The sequence below is a fragment of the Panthera uncia genome, chromosome A2 (assembly GCF_023721935.1).
Source record: "Panthera uncia isolate 11264 chromosome A2, Puncia_PCG_1.0, whole genome shotgun sequence".
Lineage (NCBI taxonomy): Eukaryota > Metazoa > Chordata > Mammalia > Carnivora > Felidae > Panthera > Panthera uncia.
The window spans coordinates 22108151-22130124 of NC_064816.1; the positions used below are offsets into that span (position 1 = coordinate 22108151).

Consider the following 21974-nt stretch of genomic DNA (forward strand, 5'->3'; position numbering starts at 1 on the left):
GCCTCTGTTAACATAATGAGCCATTTTATAATTGGGTTCACTTCATTAGCCCAAAGTCTGTGCTCTTGGAAGGGAAGCACCTCGCTCCCTGGGGTGCTGAACCACGAGGCTCCTGGCCTCCAGGAGAGCATGTTTCAGGACGAGGGCCCTTTGGCAGCCCCACGTACTGGAAGGCCTTGTGTCTGACTTGTTCCTGCTACTCTCTGGGACTGCACATGAGAGCGGACCGGAAGACTAGTTCTATTTCAGAGGAGACAAAAACTAGAGATTTCATCGGGATACTGATGCGTGGCCAGCAACAAAGCTTGGACATTGTCTTAACTATAAGCTTTTGGTTTTCTGAGAAGTTTATCCACAGAATGTGTTTCGAGGCTTACCTAGGATTTCTTTTCTTACATCTCCATTAGGTTATAGCCACATGCCACCCACCTGAGAAGGATTTTCACCAGATAGTTTCTGAATGTCAGGAAGACTTTCTCAGGTACAGACTTGCAAAGGACTGAACTGCACCTGCCATGGCACATCAGCTTCCCCTTTTCGGCTCATTTTTATTATCTACTTTAGTTCAAACTTTAAAGATGAACTAGATGTTTCGGTAAAGCGCTAAATGTCTTAAATACATGTGAACCTCAACTCGAGCACCTGCCATGTGCCAGATGTTATGCTAGGGGCTGTAGAAGTCCAGGATGAGTGAGATGGTCCATCCCCACAAAGGGCCCATCATAATGGGGGTCGGGGGACTGCCTTTAGAACAAGGCAGAGGAGAGAAAGAACCAGCTAGGGGCTGAGAGGCAGAAAAAGCTGGTGTCCCATATTCATGCATTAGGATGAAGGAAGTAATGGGAAGATTCTCAGGGTTTATGGAAACATGGTATGGAAAGGAGGGTACAATAGGGAGAGTCAGGAGAGACTTCTTATAGGACATGATCCTGATGCTGGGCTTACAGCATGGGTGAGCATTAGCTGGGGGAGATGGGAAGGACAGGTGCTCTGGACAGCTGGCATGTACGAGCAAAGGTGTGGGTGGAAGAGAAAACTGTCAGTGCCATGCGCCCTAAGAGGCAATGAGTAGAAGGAGGTAGAGATGGGTACTTAGGTAGGGGCCCGGCCCCAAGAAGTCCTTAGTGGGTTTTACACAGGGGAGCTACAGGGTCGGTGTTACTTTTGACTTTGAGCAGTCTGGAGCATGGCTTTGTTGGGACCTCTGTTTGAGGCAGGAAGAACAGTTAGGACCATTGTGGAAGTCTGTCACATTAAACCTACATGGATGGTGGGGTAGGGAAGCAGCCCTGAATATGAGTAATTTCTACAAGAAAAATTAGTGATTACTTGGATCAAGAAGTTGGGGATGAAAGAAATAAAGAAGTCTAAGGCTGATGCTCCAGTTTCTAACTTAGGAGTCCAGGTGGATGGGTGGTGCCCCCACAGAGAGGAGCAGAAAAGAACACCGTGTTGGGCTGGGTGACTCCGAGGTACTTGGGGGATGTCCAGGTAGAGATGCCCAACACACAGTTGGACACTTGGATCTGCCAGTGGGGAGAGAGCTAAAGCAGACAAGGGGTACTGGGGTTGGAAACTTGTGGGGAAAAGAGTGCTTGAGGGTGGACAGAGGATGAGGATCCTATGAAAAGGAGGATAGCTGGGTATATGGGGCGAGGAATACAGAGTGTCGGGAGGGAGTGTGGTCAGGTCCTACAACTGGGAAGATTCAAGAGAGCTTTCTCTAGGGCAGGCCAGCAGTCGGGAGGCCACTGGCTACGGTAGAGAAGGGAGTTCTGTTCTGGTGGCATCTTGGTGGGAGGCATGGGCACCACAAAGGCAGATTCCGGTAAGTGGGCACCCACGGGCAAGGAGGAGGCAGAGAGAGCAGATGGTTGATGGGGGAGGGCCCTGGATGAGAAGGTCGGCTCTGTGTGATCTGTGCTCCAGTCAGTTCCCTTCATTGTTTCCCGCTTTCTCCTTTTCCTCTTTCTCCTTTCCCTGCTCCTCATTCCTCCATCCCAACCACCAGTTTGGCCACATGGTTTGACCTTGGCCGTCATGGAACCTGTATTCAGGTAGGGAGGCAGGCGTTAAAGAATCAAAGGTCTTGCTTGACGGATGTCTTGATTCCTTACGATCAGCCTCACAAATAATTATTGTAATTTTGATTAATACTATCCGAGAAAAGTAAAGAGCGTTAAGAGAGCACATACAAGGAGTTCTGCCTTCTTCTGAGTATCACCTCTTACAAGCAAACCGAGAACTAAAGTAACGTACGTTAAAAGGCACTGAATGTATTAGTGGACTATAAAATACCACTTGTTTGGTCGAATTTTGAATTTGAATTTCCCATCAAATACCACTTTTGCCTTTAAATGGAAAAAGTCAAACTCTCTGAGTCCTTTTTGACCCCTTCAGTCTGTATTACACTGAGACATAATAATGGTAATTAATGCAGTGTTGACTGTGTCTGACATTTTTCCAAGAGACAAGATGAAAGGGACAATATACATCTCAAAGGGTAGGAAATCTCTGGTTTATCTTTCACAGCATAATGAAATATACTTTATCATTAAAGTCTTGTAGAATCTTATTAAGACTTGCTGTGCAAGGTAACTCCAGGAGAAAATGTCTGTTGCCCTTGACTACCACGTGCATATTTGCTTTATGTAATGCAAGGGAAACTTTTAATTGTCGGTGTTAAATTCTCTGAAGTTAATTCCACATCACCTTGACGTTAAGCTAACAAGCAGACAGGGTCATTCCTGGTTTGTAAACTGTGTTGTCTGGATCGTTTAATAGTATCATATTCAAGAATGTGAGCGGCAGAGAATTTGAAAGAAAGGTAACAATGAGTGCTCAGAACTATGAAATAACTTGTCGGAAAAAAAAAATAGAGGATATTTTTTCCTCTCTCCTTTCACTGCTCTGGCAAAAGTGGGCTACGTTTTCTTTCTTCAGAGAGAGAGATCAGTATGGGTTTTATGCCAGGGGCCATTTTAATACATGAATGATTTGTAGGTAAATTTATTGTAGCCAATGGGTGCAGTCAACTGTGTAATAGGAATATTGTCAAAAAGCTGGGATTATTATTTAAATAAGTGCAGTGTTAAATTTGATTACATACTTTTTAAAGCTAATAAAACATTTCATTGCTCTCAAACTATTTCTCATAGTCCCATTTGGTCAGAAAACATAAATTAAGTGAGGCTCTGCATAGAAAATTACCCAGGCTTTGTGTCGATGGAAGCATGCATGGAAAAGCTTGGCAGCCTCGAAACTTAAAGACGAAAGGATGTAAAAGGAGTTGGCAGGCTCCTGGATAGGCTGGTGGGGACACTTTCTCCCTGAAGATTTATGGAAGAGGACTCCCTCGGGGCATGCTCGAGGTGGCCCCATGGGTGTTGACTTGTAGCAAGTCGAGATGTGCATCAGATGGGGCCTCCTCTTTCCTTTCCTTATCAAGAGGCGGAAGACGCCCAGGCTGATAAAACTCTGTTTGCTTCGACAGAGGGTCCTACCAGAAACATCAGCTACTTTCTGTACAAAAAAAAAAAAAAAAAGGAGTTATTTTTGTTTTAAATAAATCAAAGTAAGGCCTTTGGATGCCAACATGAGGATATGACATTTTAAATTGTGCTATTTGCTGAGCTTATCCTGTGACAGGTCTTCATTTCTACCAAATGTCAAGGATCAGCGCCTTGCATTCATTTTAATGAAATATTGTGCTGATAAGGGTTATGAATGCCAAGTTTAAGCTGTAAATTACTAAATGCCGGGCTGCTTTATGCTTTGTGAATTCACCAGGGAGCCAGCTAATGAAGGTTTCTTTCTCACTTCTTACAGTTAGGGATTCACGGTTATGCCTTTGCGATCACAAATAATGGATATATCCTGACGCATCCAGAACTCAGACCACTGGTAAGAGAAGTACCTATTTCTGTGTTTCTCCTCTTATGATTTTAAAAGATTTTCTTCAGTTCTACAGTGATGACACTTTGCAGTGGTGTTTACTTTAAAAGTTTAACTTATAGCACGGTCTCCTAAAGGTTGTTTTAATAGGTTATAACTAGTTTTTTTTTTTTTGTTTTTTTTAATTTTTTTTTCAACATTTTTTATTTATTTTTGGGACAGAGAGAGACAGAGCATGAACGGGGGAGGGGCAGAGAGAGAGGGAGACACAGAATCGGAAACAGGCTCCAGGCTCCGAGCCATCAGCCCAGAGCCTGACGCAGGGCTCGAACTCATGGACCGCGAGATCGTGACCTGGCTGAAGTCGGACGCTTAACCGACTGCGCCACCCAGGCGCCCCATAACTAGTTTTTTTTGACGCATAATACATTAGTAATGTGGGATAAATATATTTATGATCATTCTTTTACATATAAATAAATAAATAGATAAATAAGTGCATTTATTTATTTATTTCACACCTGCCAACACATGGAAAAAGTTTTAACTCTGGACAGCCCAAAACCCATCATAATGGATCCCTTTATATAACAAATGTTCCCTCTCACTCCAACCAGATGCACTTACTGCACGTTACATTGGACACAACAAATTAGACCCAGGATCCCTAGAAATTCATTACGGTGGGATTTGCCCCCAAATCACATGGCCTAAGCTCAGTGCCTCCTGTGTTGAAGGTATTCGACAATACCTTTTTTGTTTAATTGGAGCAGTTGAGATTTTCTCCCATTCCCTGCCTAAGCCATATCCAGTAGCATTGTTTGGTGACCTGATGTGTGAACCGTTTTCTTTCTGAAGTGAGTGAGGTCCGACCTCATCCAGCACAGCCCATGGTGTCGTTGTCCACCCTAATCCCCGGGGAGAGGCTGCCTGGAGCATTGTGTTGAGGAGGAGTCCGAAGGGCAGCCAGGCTCACCTGGTGGGAGGCCCCAGTCCATTGGCGGTATCCCCTGTGGACTCTGGAGGGGCAGTGGCAATGAGTGTGTTCGTTGTCCCTGGACCAGATGCAACGTGATGAAAGGGCAACCCTTTGGGTTTGAGTGTATTTAGCTAATTTTACAAAAGATGTAAAATCATAAAAGGCAATATTGTAAACTCTGCTTTTGAAAGATAAGAAGGTGTAGGTGGTTTTCTCCAGCAAAATACACATGCATTTGCTCGCACCCAGCCACTGCACACGTCCTTTTTTTCTTTCATCGTGCTCAGCAGATAGCGGCACTGCCTGCCATGCAAATGTTTGTCAGTGCAGCATCACGGGGATCGGTTTGTTTCTCGCGTGGATCATTGTCTGGAAAGAGCTCATATTTGAACGGCATCATCATCCAACTTTGCTCTAATCTCCCTGGTATTAATGGAGTTCTGGCCATATCATGTGGATCCCATATGCATGCTTTAAGATGGGATTTATGGTAATAAGTTCAGTAATTAAATATGATTTCAACAAACTTTTTATCAGAAAAGGATTAACTGGTCAGCTAATTCCAAATGGAACTCAGAATTACTGAAAAGTCTGATTGGGAAACTTACTAATTTAAGGATATTTAAAATATAGCTAAGTCTAAAATGCTTTGCCCGTTACCCATTTCCAAGCCACTCAGGGCTGTCTGTTGGGGTGGTAGGAGTTATGTGTTTGTGGTTGAGTATGGGCTCCTCGTGCTTATTTATTCCAATTGGAGTGGGGCAGAGTCAATAAAACAATCAAACCTGGATCCTCTGCCAGTGAATGAATTGGCTTCCTATTTATCAACTTTCTAAAAAGGGATGAAATGGAACCAGACGTCAGAAGTCACCAAGGTAACTTCTCTCTCTCTGCAGCAATGGCAATGAGCAGCTCCCATAAGCACAGTTGACTCACAATGCCTTCCTGGTCTTTTATATCCCCTGGTCATGCAGCAAACAGTTTGCCTGCGAATAGTACATCTGATGCACTTTCCAGAGCTGTGGCCACTGAGAAGGCAGCCAAAACGCTCTTAGAAACGCAGGGCAACCAGTCAGCACTGATCAGCCCGTGACAGTGCAAATGCTCACAGATACAAATCATTTCTGTTCTTGTCACTGCTGAGACACTGTATTGAATGGTTTCACCAGAAGTGATAGCCAAGGTCAAGTTCCCATAAGCAGGATGGCCCAAGCAAATGCCCCAGCATCTCACTTGTGAAAATCCAAACCAGATGAATGGTTTTGCAACTGATCCATGATGAGAACATAAGGAATGGCCAAGCCATTTATCTATCTCTGACCCTGAGGCCCTGGGATACTTAGAAGAGGTTTGGAGTAATGCCAGCCGTTGAGGATTATCTGAACTCATCCATCTGAATGTGATCGATTAGTGGATGTTGACTCTGCCTCGAGTTTTGCATTTTCTTCCTGGGCAAAAGACGGCAGTGAAGGGGGAGGAACTCAAATTTAGCAACTCTCAGGTTCCCCTTGACTCTTGTCCTGCTACATCTTAGCTGTGTGGTTTGGACTAAGTCACACAGCCTCTCTGAGCTTCATCTTCTCTTGTAATCCTGCCATAACCATAATGTATGTATCACAGCTTTGTTGTCAGAGTAAATGGGATAATGCATGCAAAAGCCTTGGGTGACAAAGCTGGCCCTGGGACATGGTGGGGACAGTGATGGTTATACCCACATCCTATTCATATTATATGGGCTCTATCGATCCGTGCTCAGCTCCTAGAAAGATTGGGAGAATGTGGTGGTGGTGGATGCTTAGGAGGATCTAAAGGACCCTTTTTGATTATTCAGTTGCTTCAGACTGTCATGAGAAACATTGGTGAGGGATCGCGCGCGCGCGCGCACACACACACACACACACACACACACACACACACACAGACTCTGTTTTCAAGGCCAGCTCCGGAAGGCAGGTAGACAACAATCTTACTATGAGGTTCTCTGTGAGCCCGACCAGGTGAGGAGACTAAGGTTCGTGGTTGTTGTTTGTTTTTAAAGTAGCAGTAAAAATAATACCAGGAGCTGTGGTAAGTGCAGAATGAGAGCTAAGCTAGCTGGGCATCCGTCTGCATGGAGGGGATGCCACTGGCTCTGGCATGAACAAGTGACCTGTCCGTCTCAGTTTTGTTTACCCCAACAAAGGAAGCAGAAAGCTTTCTCCCACCTTCTCTCTAAGCACCAGCCCACTCAGCACAAAGTAGGGACTCTGGACAGAGCCACTGTTTGTTGCCACTTATTTTGGGTCCTTCTGAAAAACGTAACTTGTGAGCTTGCCTTGGAAACCTGGTATCTGCACCAGGCCATACATCTGCCCTGCTCAGACTGCTCCCGCATGGCCAAGGACAGCCAGCTGCCAGCAGCCACCCTAGCTAGCTGGGGCAGGGAACAGACTCGTCTCTCCCCAGCCCAGCCACATAATCGAATCCTTATTCATTCTCTGTGATTCTGGCCAAGGCTGCCAGATTAGCACGGTGGGTGTGAGCGTGGGGTTGTGGCCAGCACAGGAGGATGGCGCAAGCTCACTTAAAATAACTCCGATTCCCTCTCCATCTGCCACGGGGGCTGTTTCTGCCCCTGTAGCCAGAGGAAAGAAGTGGGTTTCTCTGAAGCACAATACCAATATTTTTCTAATTTGTCCAATAAAATCTTCCCCTTGAACTTAATGCTTGGCTTGATTTTATCCAGTATTTTCTTTAATCTTGTGTGAGTTGGGTGTGAATCATGAAGCGTCTCCAAAAACAGCTCAGATATAGGAGACTTCACTCAGCAGACTTGCTTTGGTTTAATTGGCAAAACTGCTAAAATAATACTTCTCTGTTGATAACTGGGCTCTCCTTGGTCTTTCTCCAAGTGTTTCTCAGCCACTCTATCCTTGCTACCACCTTGTGATTTCTGATAGACTGGCATTCACGCAACAGATGTTACCTGCTGCCAGGTGTGCTGGGTCCCGTGTGGCAGTGGGGGCTGCTGTGTCTGTCTTCAGGTCCCTCTGGGTGGGGAGTGGGCCAACACCACAGCAAGATGGACTCAAGTTAGACCTTGGCAAATGCTGTTTGAGTAGTTCTTAGACATCTGGAAGTTTTTTTCTGGATCTTTACCACTCTTTAACATTCAGGTTAAAAATATTTTCAAAGCAGAGTTGCTGTTAGATTTAGTTTTCTTGGGGCACCTGGGTGGGCTCAAATCGGTTGAGCATCTGACTTCAGCGCAGGTCATGATCTCATGGTTTGTGGGTTTATGCCCCTTGTTGGGCTCTGTGCTAACAGCTCAGAGCCTGGAGCCTGCTTCATATTCTGTGTCTCCCTCTCTCTCTGCCCCTCTCCTGCTCTCTCTCTCTCTCTCCGTCTCTCTCTTTCAAAAATAAATAAACATTAGATTTAGTTTTCTTGTGCTTTATTTTCCAAATATTTGTGGATTTTTTTTTAACGTGGAACCCTGACTATATCTCTTTTTCTCTTGCCCAACAGGGCATTGAGGGGAATAAAATTGGGAAGGTGCCGCCTTTGACATGACCTGATTTTTGTTGAGATTTTAGCGATCCATCTGCCCCTACATTTTAGACGAAAGGGTCAACTGAGTTGATTTCCTTCCCCAAGGAGGCCTGGAATGTGGACCTGGTCAAACCACCAAAAGAACACAAATAAGGCTCCTTTCCAGCAGCCACAGCACAGGCAGGGCTCCATAGAGAAGCCTGGGGCACGCAAAATTTAGGACTCCTTTCCACGGAGACCATGTTGACATCTGCCAAAAGCTGTTTGCTCTGGGTCTGTGAGCCCAGGAGAAGGGGAAGGATGCTAGAGGGTTTCTATTCTGTAAGAAAATTTGCCAATCGCATCAGCCACTAGGTGTTGTGGTGGGTGGGACGGGAGGTGGGAATGACGGAGAGAAACCCTCAGCCGTTCCTTCGGTGTTTGCAGGCATCCACTAAGTTCTAGGCCCGAGCAAGCTGCTTGGGGTGGTTACAAAGACATGTCCCGCCTCCAGGAACTCAAAAATCTAAAAGGATGGATAAGATTGTATACTCTGGGTGGGTGAGTAAGTATAGACACTCCTAGGAAAAAGTGCATTCTTGTGTGTTTGTTATCGTTGTTGTTGGGTTTTAGTGGGTTTTTCTAACATTCGTTGATGTCTATTATTGTTCTAGTAAGTGTTCTATATGTGTTAAAGATTTCAATCATTAATTAATTTGATAGGAAACTGAGGAGTAGGTGCTGTGGAAAGGCCCAGAGGCTCACAGGGAGGGTGTCTGTGGGGACGATCCTGGGCAGGTGTATAGAGAAGGCAGCCTGGAGTCAGACTGCAGATAACTGTACGTGCCAGGCTGAGGAGCTCCAGTTCTCTGTGGAGAAGGCAGATGTCCCCATGTGATAGACAGGAAGCTGAGGCCCCAATGATAAAGTGGTAAGGTGACTAGAAAGTTCCAGAACCAGGAGCCCTAGCCCAGATCAAGTCACATGTGCTGAATTCTGCTCCATTGGTTGGATCTTTAGGAAATGGGAGACAGAGCGGTTGGAAGGTGGCAGTGACCAGGAGGCCACATGGATGAATAACATGTTCATCTTTGGACGATTATAGTTAGAATCTGTCTAGACTAGAACTATCTAGTAAAAATATAATGCAAGCCACAAACAGAAGCTTCTTATGGAATTTGAAATTTCCAGTGGCCACATCTAAAAAAAGCAAAAGAGAAACAGGTGAAATTAAGTTTAAGAACATGTTTTAGTCAACCTGATATATCTGAAATCTTATAGTTTCCATAGATAATCCATACAAAATTATTAAGGTATTATTTTCCACTGTTTTTCATGCTAGTGTTTGAAATCTGATGTGTATTGGGGCGCCTGGGTGGCTCAGTCAGTTAAGCAGCCGACTTCAGCTCAGGTCATGATCTCACGGTTGTGAGTTCGAGCCCCGCATTGGGCTCTGTGCTGACAGCTTAGAGCCTGGAGCCTGCTTTGGGTTCTGTGTCTCCCTCTCTCTCTGCCCCTCCCCCGTTCATGCTCTGTCTCTCTCTGTCTCAAAAATAAATAAACGTTAAAAAAAATTTAATTGTTGAAATCTGATGTGTATTGTACACTCTCAGAGCATCTCATGTAGACGAGCCACATTTCAGGTGCTCCAGAGCCACGTGTGACTCGAAGCTACCGTATGGGACAGCACAGGTCTGGAGTATGACCAGACATTTTGGTCCCTTCTACACAGAATGGATGGTAGATCCTCCCCTTTCCTGCAGGTGAGTTGGAACAAACTCACTACCACCACCATCTCCTATGGCTCTTCCATCCTGGGGGTCTGTGCAAACAGTGGATGGCCAGTTAGCCCCCTCCCCTTTGGCCTCAGCCCCTCCTTCCCAAGCTGCAGAGTAGAAGCAGGGAGTTGTTCAGAACTCAGGAGCATGAGGTTGGTGGCCAGGGCAGATGGGCTCCTGGCTTTGGCCATGCCGCTCTAGCAGTTGCAGCCGCGTGAGTTCACTCCTAAGCCACGCAGACTTCCTAAACCGAACTGTGAGGCACAGGCCAGTGGGCGGGGGGGGGGGCGAGCTGCATTGGCTGAGCCTGAGCTGTCAGATTTTCTAAATCAGAATACTCAGATGCCCCAACCATTTCTGTTGTTCTGTCACCTTGAAGGAGCCCAAATTGTGCAGATAGCCATGTCATCTTCCCAACCGATGACAGAAGCTTTCCATGCTCTCTGGGATTCAGTGCTGCTGTCCTAGGCACCGACTGTCCACAGCCCGAGGTCTGTCTGATCTCACCAGCCTTTCCCTTGGGTCACCCCTTGACTGTCCCACTCTCAATGTTGATCCTGCTGCTTTGTTCTTGTGGCCACCTGGGCAGTTCGTTTTTCTTTGTCCTTTTGCTATTGCACAAATAGATGGGCCCTTGCAGAAGGTCATTGAATTCGTGGATCAACATGTGGATGTGCTAATAAATAGAAACATTCTTGTACTGCAACCCTTTCCTAAAGAATCAAGTGGACATTCCTACAGGCACATGTAAATATATGTGGAATGCTAAGGAGACGGTGCATATTAAACACCAGTTTAAATAGGAGCTTAAAAGTTGGGGGTACTATTAGAACCCCTGTCCAGATCCACCTGATCTAGCACGAGCAATGGACCATGTGAAGAGATTCTGTATCATTCCAAAAAACGTTCATGCGGAGTTCAAATGTGATCTCTCTATCTTTGTGTAGATCTTCGGTTATGCAAGGGCTGACTCCCATCCCACACATCTCCTGGTTTTATTGTTGTGGATAATCCTTATACCAGAACACCTCAGTGCATTTTCCTTCATTTCTTCTGCCCAGCCACACCTACTCAGTGCAAATGCTCAGGGTTTTTTTAGTTCAACGGGTGTAGGTGTGGCCTCCCCACACCATCCCCCCCTCACATGCTGTCGGATCTGGCTCCAAAATGTGCTACAAGCCCTCCCCCTTCTCTCTGTCTGTACCCCCTGGTCAGGCCACCGTTTGTTCTGTCTCTCCCAGAGGGCTTCTGTCCCCTTTCTGCTCCACTCTGGGCACCTGGTTTTGCCCGTCCCCACAGCCTGCTCACTGTGGCATTATTCACTCTGCACGTCAGGGGCTGCTTTCAGAGACATCAGTCATGGGAGGGCTTCAGATTGGCATGCAGTGTAAAACCCTAACTCCTGGCTGTGACCGCAGCACCCTGCCAGATCTCACTCCACCTCCCCATTCTGCCTGAGCTTGTGTGGCTTCCCACAGTGCTCACCTGTGTTCTGGCCACACTCTGGCCCTTTTGTCCGTTCCTCCAACACCCCAAGCTCCTTCCTGCTCTGAACCCTTCTTGTTCCCGCTCTTCTCTCTACCTGGAATCTCATCCCAAATACACTCGTGGCTGTTCGGGCTTGTTCTCACCTTCCAGGCCTCATCTAGATGTCACCCCTGCTCCTGGACCAGAGGAGCCACACCCTTCCTTCATCACTTTTCCATCGTGTCTCCTGCTATAGTTTCTTTAGATCACTAATCACTTGTGGGAAAGGTTGATGTGTTCAGCTTTTCCCCTACTGTCCCTGTGGGTTCCTGGGATCTTTCTGCTGCATGGAAAAGATGGTCAGTAACTATTTGTTGAGTCACTTTGATGGTGTTTGAATGATGTTGGTGATTACATGTCTGGGTACCAGTTTCCCACGATCAATGAAAAGTGCAGATACCACATACTCACCCATCAGACATTTCTCGAGTCCTTCCTGCATCAGGCACAGAAATTGAATTACACGTGATTGGTCAGGCCCTCTGCTCTTTCTGTCCTTCCTTCTGCCCTCCTGCTTGCCCGTAAGCTTTCATCAGATGTTCCTAGAGTCAAGCACCGTGCTAGCTAGTAGGGGCCTAGAAATAGGTAAAAGGGTGTCTCTGCCCACAGAAGTTCACTGCACAAAGCAAGAGTTCCCCGACAGTGAGAAAGTCAAGAAGAGCTATGGGCTCACAGTGGGAGAGTCTGCTTTTCTCAAGGAAAGGTGTCCTGAAATGCAGGAGGGCTTCCCAGAGGAGGTGGTATGCACATCAACTGTATCCACAGTCCACCTGAGGGGACATTTTTACCCCACTCAGCCTGGGACCCCACACCCTCCCCAGGACCGCTGTCCTCAGGCCTGGCCAGACACACGACTTCTCTGGTCTCAGAACCATGCAGTCGCCCGTGAGGGTGTTTGAAGTGGGGGCCTAGCCTAACAAACCTTTCTCCCAAGTGCCGGAATTCCTTCTCAGCCTCCTCGCCCTCCGCTCAGGCAGCAGATGAACTGAAGGAGACTCCCCAGTAGGTGGCGCCCGGGCACCGCCTTGTGCCGGGTCCCCTCGTGGATGGCGTCCCTGCCAGCGGCACATTCTCAGAGCGCAGCCCAGGGACTCCGGCTTCCTGGTCTGAATCTATCCCGTTTAGTTTAAAAGAAAGAATTAAGGGTTGCCTAGTGAGTGTATCTGCTCAGAGGAGTGTGTTCTCTGAGAAAAAACGAACAAGGCTGTGTGACCCCCGTGTAGCAAGCCTGTTCGTTTTGAGATACATCATTTGGCCAAAGAGAAAACAGAGCCCCGCATGGCTTTCCTCTTGATGAAATTGTTGAGGGCACTGTTTGAACTGCCCTGGTCTGGATACTTGAGTGGAAGAAGTGCCGCGAGTGGGGGATGCTTCTACCTGGAGAGAACCTGGGGGTTATGCCAGGTCGTGGGGTGCCAGAATTTCTGTGGGCTGGGAGCTGCCCTCTGCTGTGCAGACCTCAAGGACTCAACAGGCTCTAGGCCCCCAAGTTCTGTGCTGGGTGTGTGTTTGGACACTCAGGGCGTAGATGGGGTTGAGCAGACAGGGACCTGGTGGTAACAATGCAGCTGTTACTTAGCGGGTCAGGACCCAGGCTCTGGGCCGAGCACCTCCGTGTGTTTTGCCTTCTTAAGTCCTCATACTGCCCTGCATGACGGTGGTACCCATCTCAAAGGGAATAACTGATGCCTAGGCCAAGGACCGTCGGTCAGACAGCAAATTTGGGTCAGTCTTCAGGGGAAAACCAAAGGATGACTATGGACAATGACATGTGCCTGGTCATTTTTCGTAAAATTAATTGTGAAGCAGCGTTATAAGGATCCCTCACAGAATGCAAATTGGGCTGGAGAGCCTCCCGGCACTCCTGCAGACACTTTCCCCCTTTGCCTCTGCTCTCAGGCCGCCCCGTACACTGCCCTGAACTGAACTCAGCGGGGGCTCTTTTGCGCTGGGCAGCGGCTGGGGTTTGGCTCCTGGGGGGCACCCACTAGAGGTAGAGACAGGCAGGTGGGGTCGGAGTGCACATTCAGCCCTGTGGCCCCGGGACTGGCCGCACCCAATCTAAAGTCACATTTGCCTCCCTGTCTCTGTGGCTTTCTCTCTCAGGACATGAACAGTGCCCTTTCCTCTGTCCCTTCAGGAAGAGTGGGAGAAGGGTCCCCGCTACTGCTGGCTTCGGGAGACTGCATCATTTCTTCTAGTTTCCCACACCCTGCCCACACCGTTACAATAGCCTCTTTATTAAACCTTCCTTAATTAGCCAGCGTGACTATGCCATGTGCTTCCTGCTGGGGCCCCAATGATACAAAGGAAAGGGTAGACTGAAGGTTTGTTTTTCTTAAGTCTTTACTCTGCCAAAGAAGGAAGAGAGAAGGAAGAAGGAAGGTTGGAAGGAGAAGGAAAAAGAAGAACAAGAGACTCTGTCAGTTCCTTGTTTATTCATTCATTCATATTCGTTTATGTATTTATCTCTCCATGCAGTGGGAGCAAAGAGCTTCCCTATACCTTCCGGTAAATTTCCCTTTTACCCAAGTGATTAAGAATTGGTATCTGGTGGGGCTCCTGGGTGGCTCAGTCGGTGAAGCATCTGACTTTGGCTCAGGTCATGATCTCACCATCTGTGAGTTCGAGCCCCTCATCGGGCTCTGTGCTGACAGCTCAGAGCCTGGAGCCTGCTTTAGAATCTGTGTCTCCCTCCCTCTCTGCCCCTCCCCCACTCTCTCTCTCTGTCTCTCTCTCTCTCTCAAAAATAAATGTTAAAAAAAAATCAGGAAAAAAAAAAAGAATGGGTATCTGTTGCTTACAGCAACAGCAGCCTAGCTGCTACAGCAGTGAAATCCCCAAGTCTGGGAGCCTCTGCTGGGTGTGGCCTGGCCTCAGCTCTCAGGGAACCCACAGTGTGCACCCCTGCCCCCCGCCACTCTCCCCAAAGAGGTCTCTCCCTGTCCAACCAGGCTTCTTGCATAGGCCTTTGAGTTTGGTCTCAGCACATTATAGAAATATCTGGACACATCCGCCCCTCGCTGCATCTGCATGACCAGCAACCTGAATGCTGATCACATTGTGTTTTGTTCACCCTTGTATATGCACGGCCCCGTGAGGTACCTCGCAGAAGAGATGGAATGGTAAATAAGTGGGGAGAGAAGACTCACATCTAGGAAACTGATGACACACTATATTATTAGGCACCAGGGTGAAAATACTGACAAGAAGTGGAATTTATAAAAGGACTTGGTGTCTAGCTGTGGAAGGGAAGGGGTGGCTGGAAAAGGCTGCGGGGAGCCGGTTTGCAGCCTATAAGCCCGAGGTCACAGTCTGTGATCCAGTCCAGCACAGCTGGGAGCAGCAAAGGGCCCTTAGACACCAGATGCATAACAAGCTCATTCTTGCACTGCTGGAGTGGTGAATCTTTCCTCCCGCCCTCCCCCGCTCTTCCCACCCTCCTCCTCCCTCCTCCTTTCCTCTCTCTCTGGGTCCTTCCCTTCCTTCCTTTCTTCTCTCTTTTCTTTTCCTCCCTCCCTCCCTGCCCTCTCTTCTTCCCCCACCTCCTTTCCCTCTCTCCCCCCTCCCTCCCATTCCTCCCTCATCTGGCCTGTATTCATTGGATGCTACTCCTGGGCCAGGCACTCTATTAGAGGCTGGGGATCTAGTGATAAAATGAGACAAACGTAATTCCCCTTCGTTACCCATTTACAATCTCATGGACATTTTTTAAAGTTCATAAGTAAACAAATAAATAAAAAGTACTACACATTTCGGATAAACTCTCCGAAAGAAACAAGGATCTGAGAAAACAGAAAGTAGGGAGAGGCACCTCCCTTGGTTGGATGGTCGGGGAGAGCCCTTCCTGGGAATGGCTTGTTACACTGAGCCCCTGAGGGAGGAAAGAGAATCACTGTGCAGAGATGTTGGAGGCTCTTTCAGGCTGAGGGAAGAGTGTCAGCAAAGACGCTGAGGTGTGGCGTGTTGAGTGTGTCGGACTCTGGAATCTTTGGGTGGATTTAGGACAGACTTCCAAAGCACAAGGGGGAGTGACTGGGTCACTGGGGAGTGATAGGGTCCTACTTGGGAAGAAGCTCAGTGAAGCACTTGCCTTTAATACTCTGCTCATGTCCCCTCAGTTACTGCCATGTCCACACATGCCAGCCTGGCTTCCTGCTGCCAGCACCTGGCTGAAGACTTCCTCTGGCTTTCAGAGTGCACTCCTCTGAGGCAGCAAGCCAGGTGTGCCAGGGAGTTAGCATACCCCCCACCAGAGACTGGTGAGCACCCCCCCTCCCCCCACCCCTCACAGGTGGGCTCTCTCGAGAAGGCTCCTCAACAGCAGCTCCCAGAGCCTGGCCATGGGATTCGGCTCTGGGTGCCCACAGTGCTCATGTGCTCGATGATGTGCCTTGTGTTGGCCACCTGCCCGTCTCTGTCTCTGGGTCACTTTGCCGCATCCCTACAGGTATTTCCTGAGAACCCCTCCCAAGTAAAAAAACCTTGCCCTTGAATCCAGGGCTCTGGGACCACTTCACAGAGAACTCAAGCCAGGATACCAGTGGACTGCTATTTCTTGGGAAAAATTGATTTGCTGTAGACTAGAGCTTCGAATGCAGTTTTGCGTGTGCCCCCATGGCCTTTTGCATTAACACGATGCCATCAGACACATTTTCCATTATATTTCGGGCTCCTGCACATGAATTCACATCACACCAGCTTACTTGCAGAATCCACATTTGTGCTTAGAAGTACCAGGGAGCCTTGGCTTTGTGCTATTACTAATCAAGGGTAGGCGAAAGGAATTTGGTTTAGAGATAACATTCTCAGCTGCTTTATTGTTTGGCAAAAGGATTTGATGAGGACAAAGCCTTTCTTTACACTGGACACACTCTGACCTTTGTTTTACTAGATTAATTTCATATCTAGAGTGCCCCATCTTGGATGATGAATTAGCAATAAAAAGCTCATCAAAATGTAATTACATGCAATGTGTTGAATAATGATCTCTTAAAAATTCCTATAGATTTGTCTGCACCTCCTTCCCCTCGTGGGGGAAATGAGCCTCAGCTGCTAGCTACTAGCCCCCCCGCTCAGGAATGCAAACCCTAGCCATATTGTGAGTCTGAGATGGGAGAGCTGGCTTCTATCATTACCCAGTGTCATCAATTGATCAATTGCTTTTCTGCATGTGATGCACATCTTTATATAATTTAAAGGACCATCTCAACGGGGGTAGGAATACACAGGAAGTGGAAGCTCAAGGCAGAGTGAAGCCCTCACCTCCTCCGTCTGCAGCAGCCTGTTGCCGGGAGGGAGTTATTAATTAAAATGTTAACTGCCCAGACAATAGCAGGCAGACCAGCATGGAGAGCGCCTGCGAAGCAAGCATTAAAGCTTTCATAACTGTAAATTCCCGGAAAGTTTGCTCCTCCTTAAAATAGGAAAACAGAACCATCTGTATCTCAGAGGAGCCTTAACTGAGCTGTTTGAGTGTTGTTAGGCTTTTCCCAAGGAGCCTGGCTGGTTTCTCTCCAGAGGGCTGGACTTGGACAGGGAGAAACCCTAGCCTTATTCCCTGCTCTTCCAGGAGTCCCTTAAACCCTACAGCTGGGCCGACAGCAGAATATTCAAATGATTCCAACAGTGAAAATACCCACACTCATTTGAATAACTGAAGAATTCAATCATTTGATGCCAATGATTATTCCTCCCGGAGTTTACATTTTAGAAAGACAGTGCATCTGAATCCCCATGAGAGCATTAAATTGCTATCTAATTAGCAGTCCCAAATTATATATATTTAAAAGATAATTAAAGGTTTGAAGGCTGTTGGAATAACTGGTTATACATTTAAATGAATCACAAGAAATTTGTTAGTAATGTGCGGAGTTTTCTTTTATTTCTTACTTCCTTCTTTGAAGTTCAGTAGACCCAACCTCTTGGGGTTAAGTTTGGTAGCGGTAAGATAAAGGCAGATGGTTTTAATTATTGCAGCTCCAACCTCCAAATAATTATAAGCAGCTGTCATTTTTACATGATCTTAAATGATAAGACCCAAAGAATGCAAATAAAACAGTTGACACCATGAGCTTTTGGGCACCATAATTTAATAATGCCCACCACCGCTGGACTGACCATCACACATCATTGTATCTCTGAACACACTTCCGGGGTGCCACTTCCACATCCTTTGTGGGTGTTTGCAGGGTGAGGGGGAACACTAATACAGTTGGGCAAGAAAGTAGTTTGGCCAAGTCAAGTAGGGCTCTTGCTTCAAACCCTTCTCAACCTCACTGCCCCTTTCTCCTTGGGATGGGATCTACTCCTGTTGTTGCCCCAGTGAGCCCCGCAGTAGATGATGGCATAGTAGAATGGCACCCAATAGTTGGAATTTCTTTAGCCCATAGCTGGGAATTTCACAAGGTTGGGTACTCACGCAGCTTGCCAGAGCCGGAAATCCCAAATGAGTGGCTAGCCTGCCAGCCTCAACCCAGGAAGCTCTGGGTTCAAGTTTGAAATGTGAGGCTTTCTGTGCCTGTTTCTCCTCCCAGAAGGGCAGAGACCCCCTGAGGAGCAAGTCAAGGAGACACTGGCCATTTCCACTTACCGTAGCCACAGAGGCTTCTCTCATTTGGACCCCGTGACTAGAAAACCAAAGTCTGACTGAGGCACATAGTTCACCCTAGGCAGACCTGCGGATGTACTTTGCCAGAGTCAAGTCTAGAACATCATCTAGAGGGAAGACACACACACTGAGTACTCCAAATCAAATCAAAAACCCAAGGAGCCAAATGCTTGATTCTCACCAAAAGTCTCACCTGGAGTTTCTAAATTTCTATCTGCATTCCGGGAGGAGGGTTTGGGAGTAAGTGGGGCAGGTGCAAGCATTTACCTGACTCCCTAGTACTGAGGCAGGCTTGAGAGTCATACAGCTGGGATGCTCCTTCCATGGAGCCCATTGCATCCAGGTTCAAATACAAGTATGAACAGTACATTCATATATATTTAATGGAAAGATTCCTTTGAGTGTTAATAATTTGTTTGAAGCTCAGCTCTGCTCCGTGTAGAATGGCAGGGAGCTGGTTGATTGTGATCCCACGTCACCTTGCCATCATCATCCTTCTGTTGTGCCATCACAGGACACATCTCAGGCAGGCACCAGACAGCAGCCTCAGGTACATGTTTGTCCGTGGGGCAGAGCTGTCTCCCTCAGCCTCATCTGCCAGCTGTGTGGCCTTGGACAAGTTGCTCAACCTCCCTGGCCTCTGTTTTCCTGTGCCGCAAAATGAGTACAAAAATAGTGCCTACTATCTGAGAGTGTTTTGAGGATTAAATGAGTTCATGTTCACAAAAGGTCTAGAACTGGCCAGACACGTACTGTGGGTTCTACCTGTGTTCATTAAGTATATTCGCTTATATTCACATACTAATTTGTTCATTGACTCTCTTCACTCATTGAAATATTCAAATATTCATGGTGAATCTCTTCTGCCAGGCACTCTCCTGGGCATTGCAGGTTCAGTCTTGAATGAGAAATAGCCTCTTTCCTGGAGATCTTGGGACCTAGTTGGGGAGATGTGATGGGTGTGGACAGAGAGACCACAGGAGGCTCAGGAGAACACAGGAAGGACCCGAACCAACTCTGCACTAGACTTCCCAGATGAGCTGATGTCTCTGTCAAGTCCTGAGGAGCCACTGGATGTTGAGTTGGGGTGAAGGCTGTTGGAAACAGAGTGGTTGATACAGAGCCTGGAGGCAAGGATGATAATGATACAGTTAGCAGTCAGCTCAGTCTAGCTGGGGAGTCATAGAGAGACAGGCAGGAAGTACAGAGAGAGAGGTCAGAGCAGCAAACAGAGTGATGGGGACTGTGGCATTCCCGAACATTGGACATCATCCTAGAGGGCATGGGGAGCCATGAGGATTCTGGGCCAAGTGGTGATTTGGGTTGCAGAAGAATCTTCCCTTCTGGCATCTGGACCCTGGAGCATGGACTAGAGAGGTAAATTCCATGCAGAAAGGCTTAGAAGACACTCACCTTCATCAAGGTGGGTGGGTATCATGGTGGTTGAAACTAAGTTGATGGCAAGAGGGATGGAGAGATATGACTCTATTTCAAAAGACAAGGAAAGATAGAAGCAATGCATATGGCAGTTTGATGAGCCCTGGTTGCTTTGCCTGGCCCACTGGCCTCTTTCTCTGATTCTACTTGCCTTTTTAGCTTCTGCCCACATCTCCATGATCACAGACAAGTGTAAGACTCAGAGGACTGAGTCAGCCTTGCGGGGGACCTTTGGTTTTCCTATGAGTCACAAGTGACATCAGAAGTCCCTTGGGCTTATTCAGACCAGCATGCATCCAGAATTAAAAAAAAAAAAGACTGTATATCAGAATCATCTGCAAAGAAAAAATCAAGCCTAAACATTTTGCTGGGTCACCAGTCTAGTGGGATATGGATGGATCAGTGATGAATGAGAACCTGTTCAGTCTGGTGATGAGAATGTGGCTGGGGCAGAGAGCAGATGGGTTGAAAAGATGGACATGTGCATGTTTATACCACAAAAACTCTTGTGTCCTCAGGGAGGCGCAAACAAGGGCCACCCCACCGGAAAAGGGAGACAGACTCTAGCTGAAGGATCAGAGAAACTTCCATGGAAGATGTGGGCACAGAGGTGGATCGCTTTATGTCTTTTCCTCCTTCACAAGTATCTTTAAAACTTTTAGCAGAAAAAGAGAAAACTATCACGCCACACAGCCCTCTAATAAAATCGTATACACACACACGTTTGGTGAAGGCTTAGCTATCTGATGTAGGTTGATATCATCGCAGGCATAAACCAGAGTCAAGGGTAATGGTAGCTGGCTTGCAAGAAAGGACTCCTTTCCCTAGTTTCTTCCTCCCTCCATTTCTTTCACTTGCAAATCATTGCCAGCTTCCTGCACTTCATGCCAGTTAGCACAGAAACCTTAACATTGAGAGAGGCCTCTCTGTTCCAAACATCATCCCTCCAAGTGGAGCCAATGGGACTGGAATATTTCTCCCAGGGACTGAGCCAGGAGAGGTGATGGGAACAGGGGTGACAGGCAAGGAAGGCCTATGTCCCTGACCACAGGCAGAAACCCCGCAGCAGAGAGCTCTCTCTGTGTGAATGGGCAGCTGCAGCACCTCTGGAAGGCAAATGTGCCACAGTTTTGTGGCACTGTTGGTTGAGGCTTGTTTTTTATTTCACTTGGGTGAATAAGAAAATGCATCGTCTCTGCAGTTTTTGGTGCCCAATTATAGTACATGTTCAAAACAGTCTGACACATTTCAATACCCAAGGGTATTTTGCTGCAGTTAAGTGCTCAGGGGAATAATGCCAAATAAAGTTCTGTAAATGCATAAAAAATTGTTTGCTTGTCAACTGTCACAGACATACTTTCAAATTATAGAGGTCCTCTTGTTATCCTAGATAGTATTTCCTAACGACCCAGCTATTTGAAAGCTTTATGTGAAATCAGCTTTGGAATATGGCACTGTCTGTGCTCGAGAACTCGGAGCAACTCTGTTTGGAACTTGGGCATTCATTCTGAAGGTTGTCCTGCATCTAACCTTTGCCCAGAAGACTGTAGTGTGGGTTTTGTCCAGAGTGTTCTAACCAATCAGTGGGGCGGTCTTCCAGGTACCCACACTCACCTTTCCTCTGCAGGTAGCATCATGGTCTTTCTTCTGTGCTCAAGGCTGGTATTTTCTTAGCAAAAGCCCTTCACCTGACTCAGACGCCTGCAGACAGCTCCCCTCTCTCTGGGTCAGAGTCCCCGCTTCCCAGTCCCTTTGCTGGCAACCAAATCTCCTCCTGCCCCAACTACTCAGCACGCTTTTCATTTTCATGACTCTCTTGCTATTACAAGGCAGACTGGCTTTCTGAGAATGGGAATTTAGATCCAGCCGCCATGTATCAGCCACACCGAAGCCTACAAAACCGCTGGTGGAGTGAGGCCACTTCCTCCCCACACACCATGGGGGTGACTCACCACGACTCAGAGGACACTGATTAAGATAAAGGTCATTGGGGTTTTCAAAGCAGCCTGTTAATTGTTGTTTTTTAAAAAAATACCAAGGCTGTTTTAGTTTTACAGCGATCAAAAGGATTTTGTAATCACACTAGGAGAGCATGTAGAACTTTTCATCTTTGAGACACTTAAAAACATTAATTAATAAGAGCAGGGTACCTGGTAGAAAAAGGAAAAGGCTTGTTGTCTCGACATGCCCTGCTGCCTCTCTCCCACCTTCCGGCTGCTTTTGGACACGCCCTCCCTGC

At 47.2% G+C, this 21974-nt stretch overlaps 1 protein-coding gene across 2 annotated transcripts in view; it reads left to right on the forward strand.

Annotated features, from left to right (window-relative positions):
- The window catches only part of CACNA2D3 (calcium voltage-gated channel auxiliary subunit alpha2delta 3), an 895877-nt gene that overhangs the window by 646807 nt on the left and 227096 nt on the right, over positions 1–21974 (forward strand). For both annotated transcript variants that reach the window (XM_049640724.1, XM_049640725.1), the window contains exon 16: positions 3829–3903. In XM_049640724.1, coding sequence (XP_049496681.1) covers positions 3829–3903 — 75 coding nt within the window. The remainder of the gene's footprint in view (positions 1–3828; positions 3904–21974) is intronic.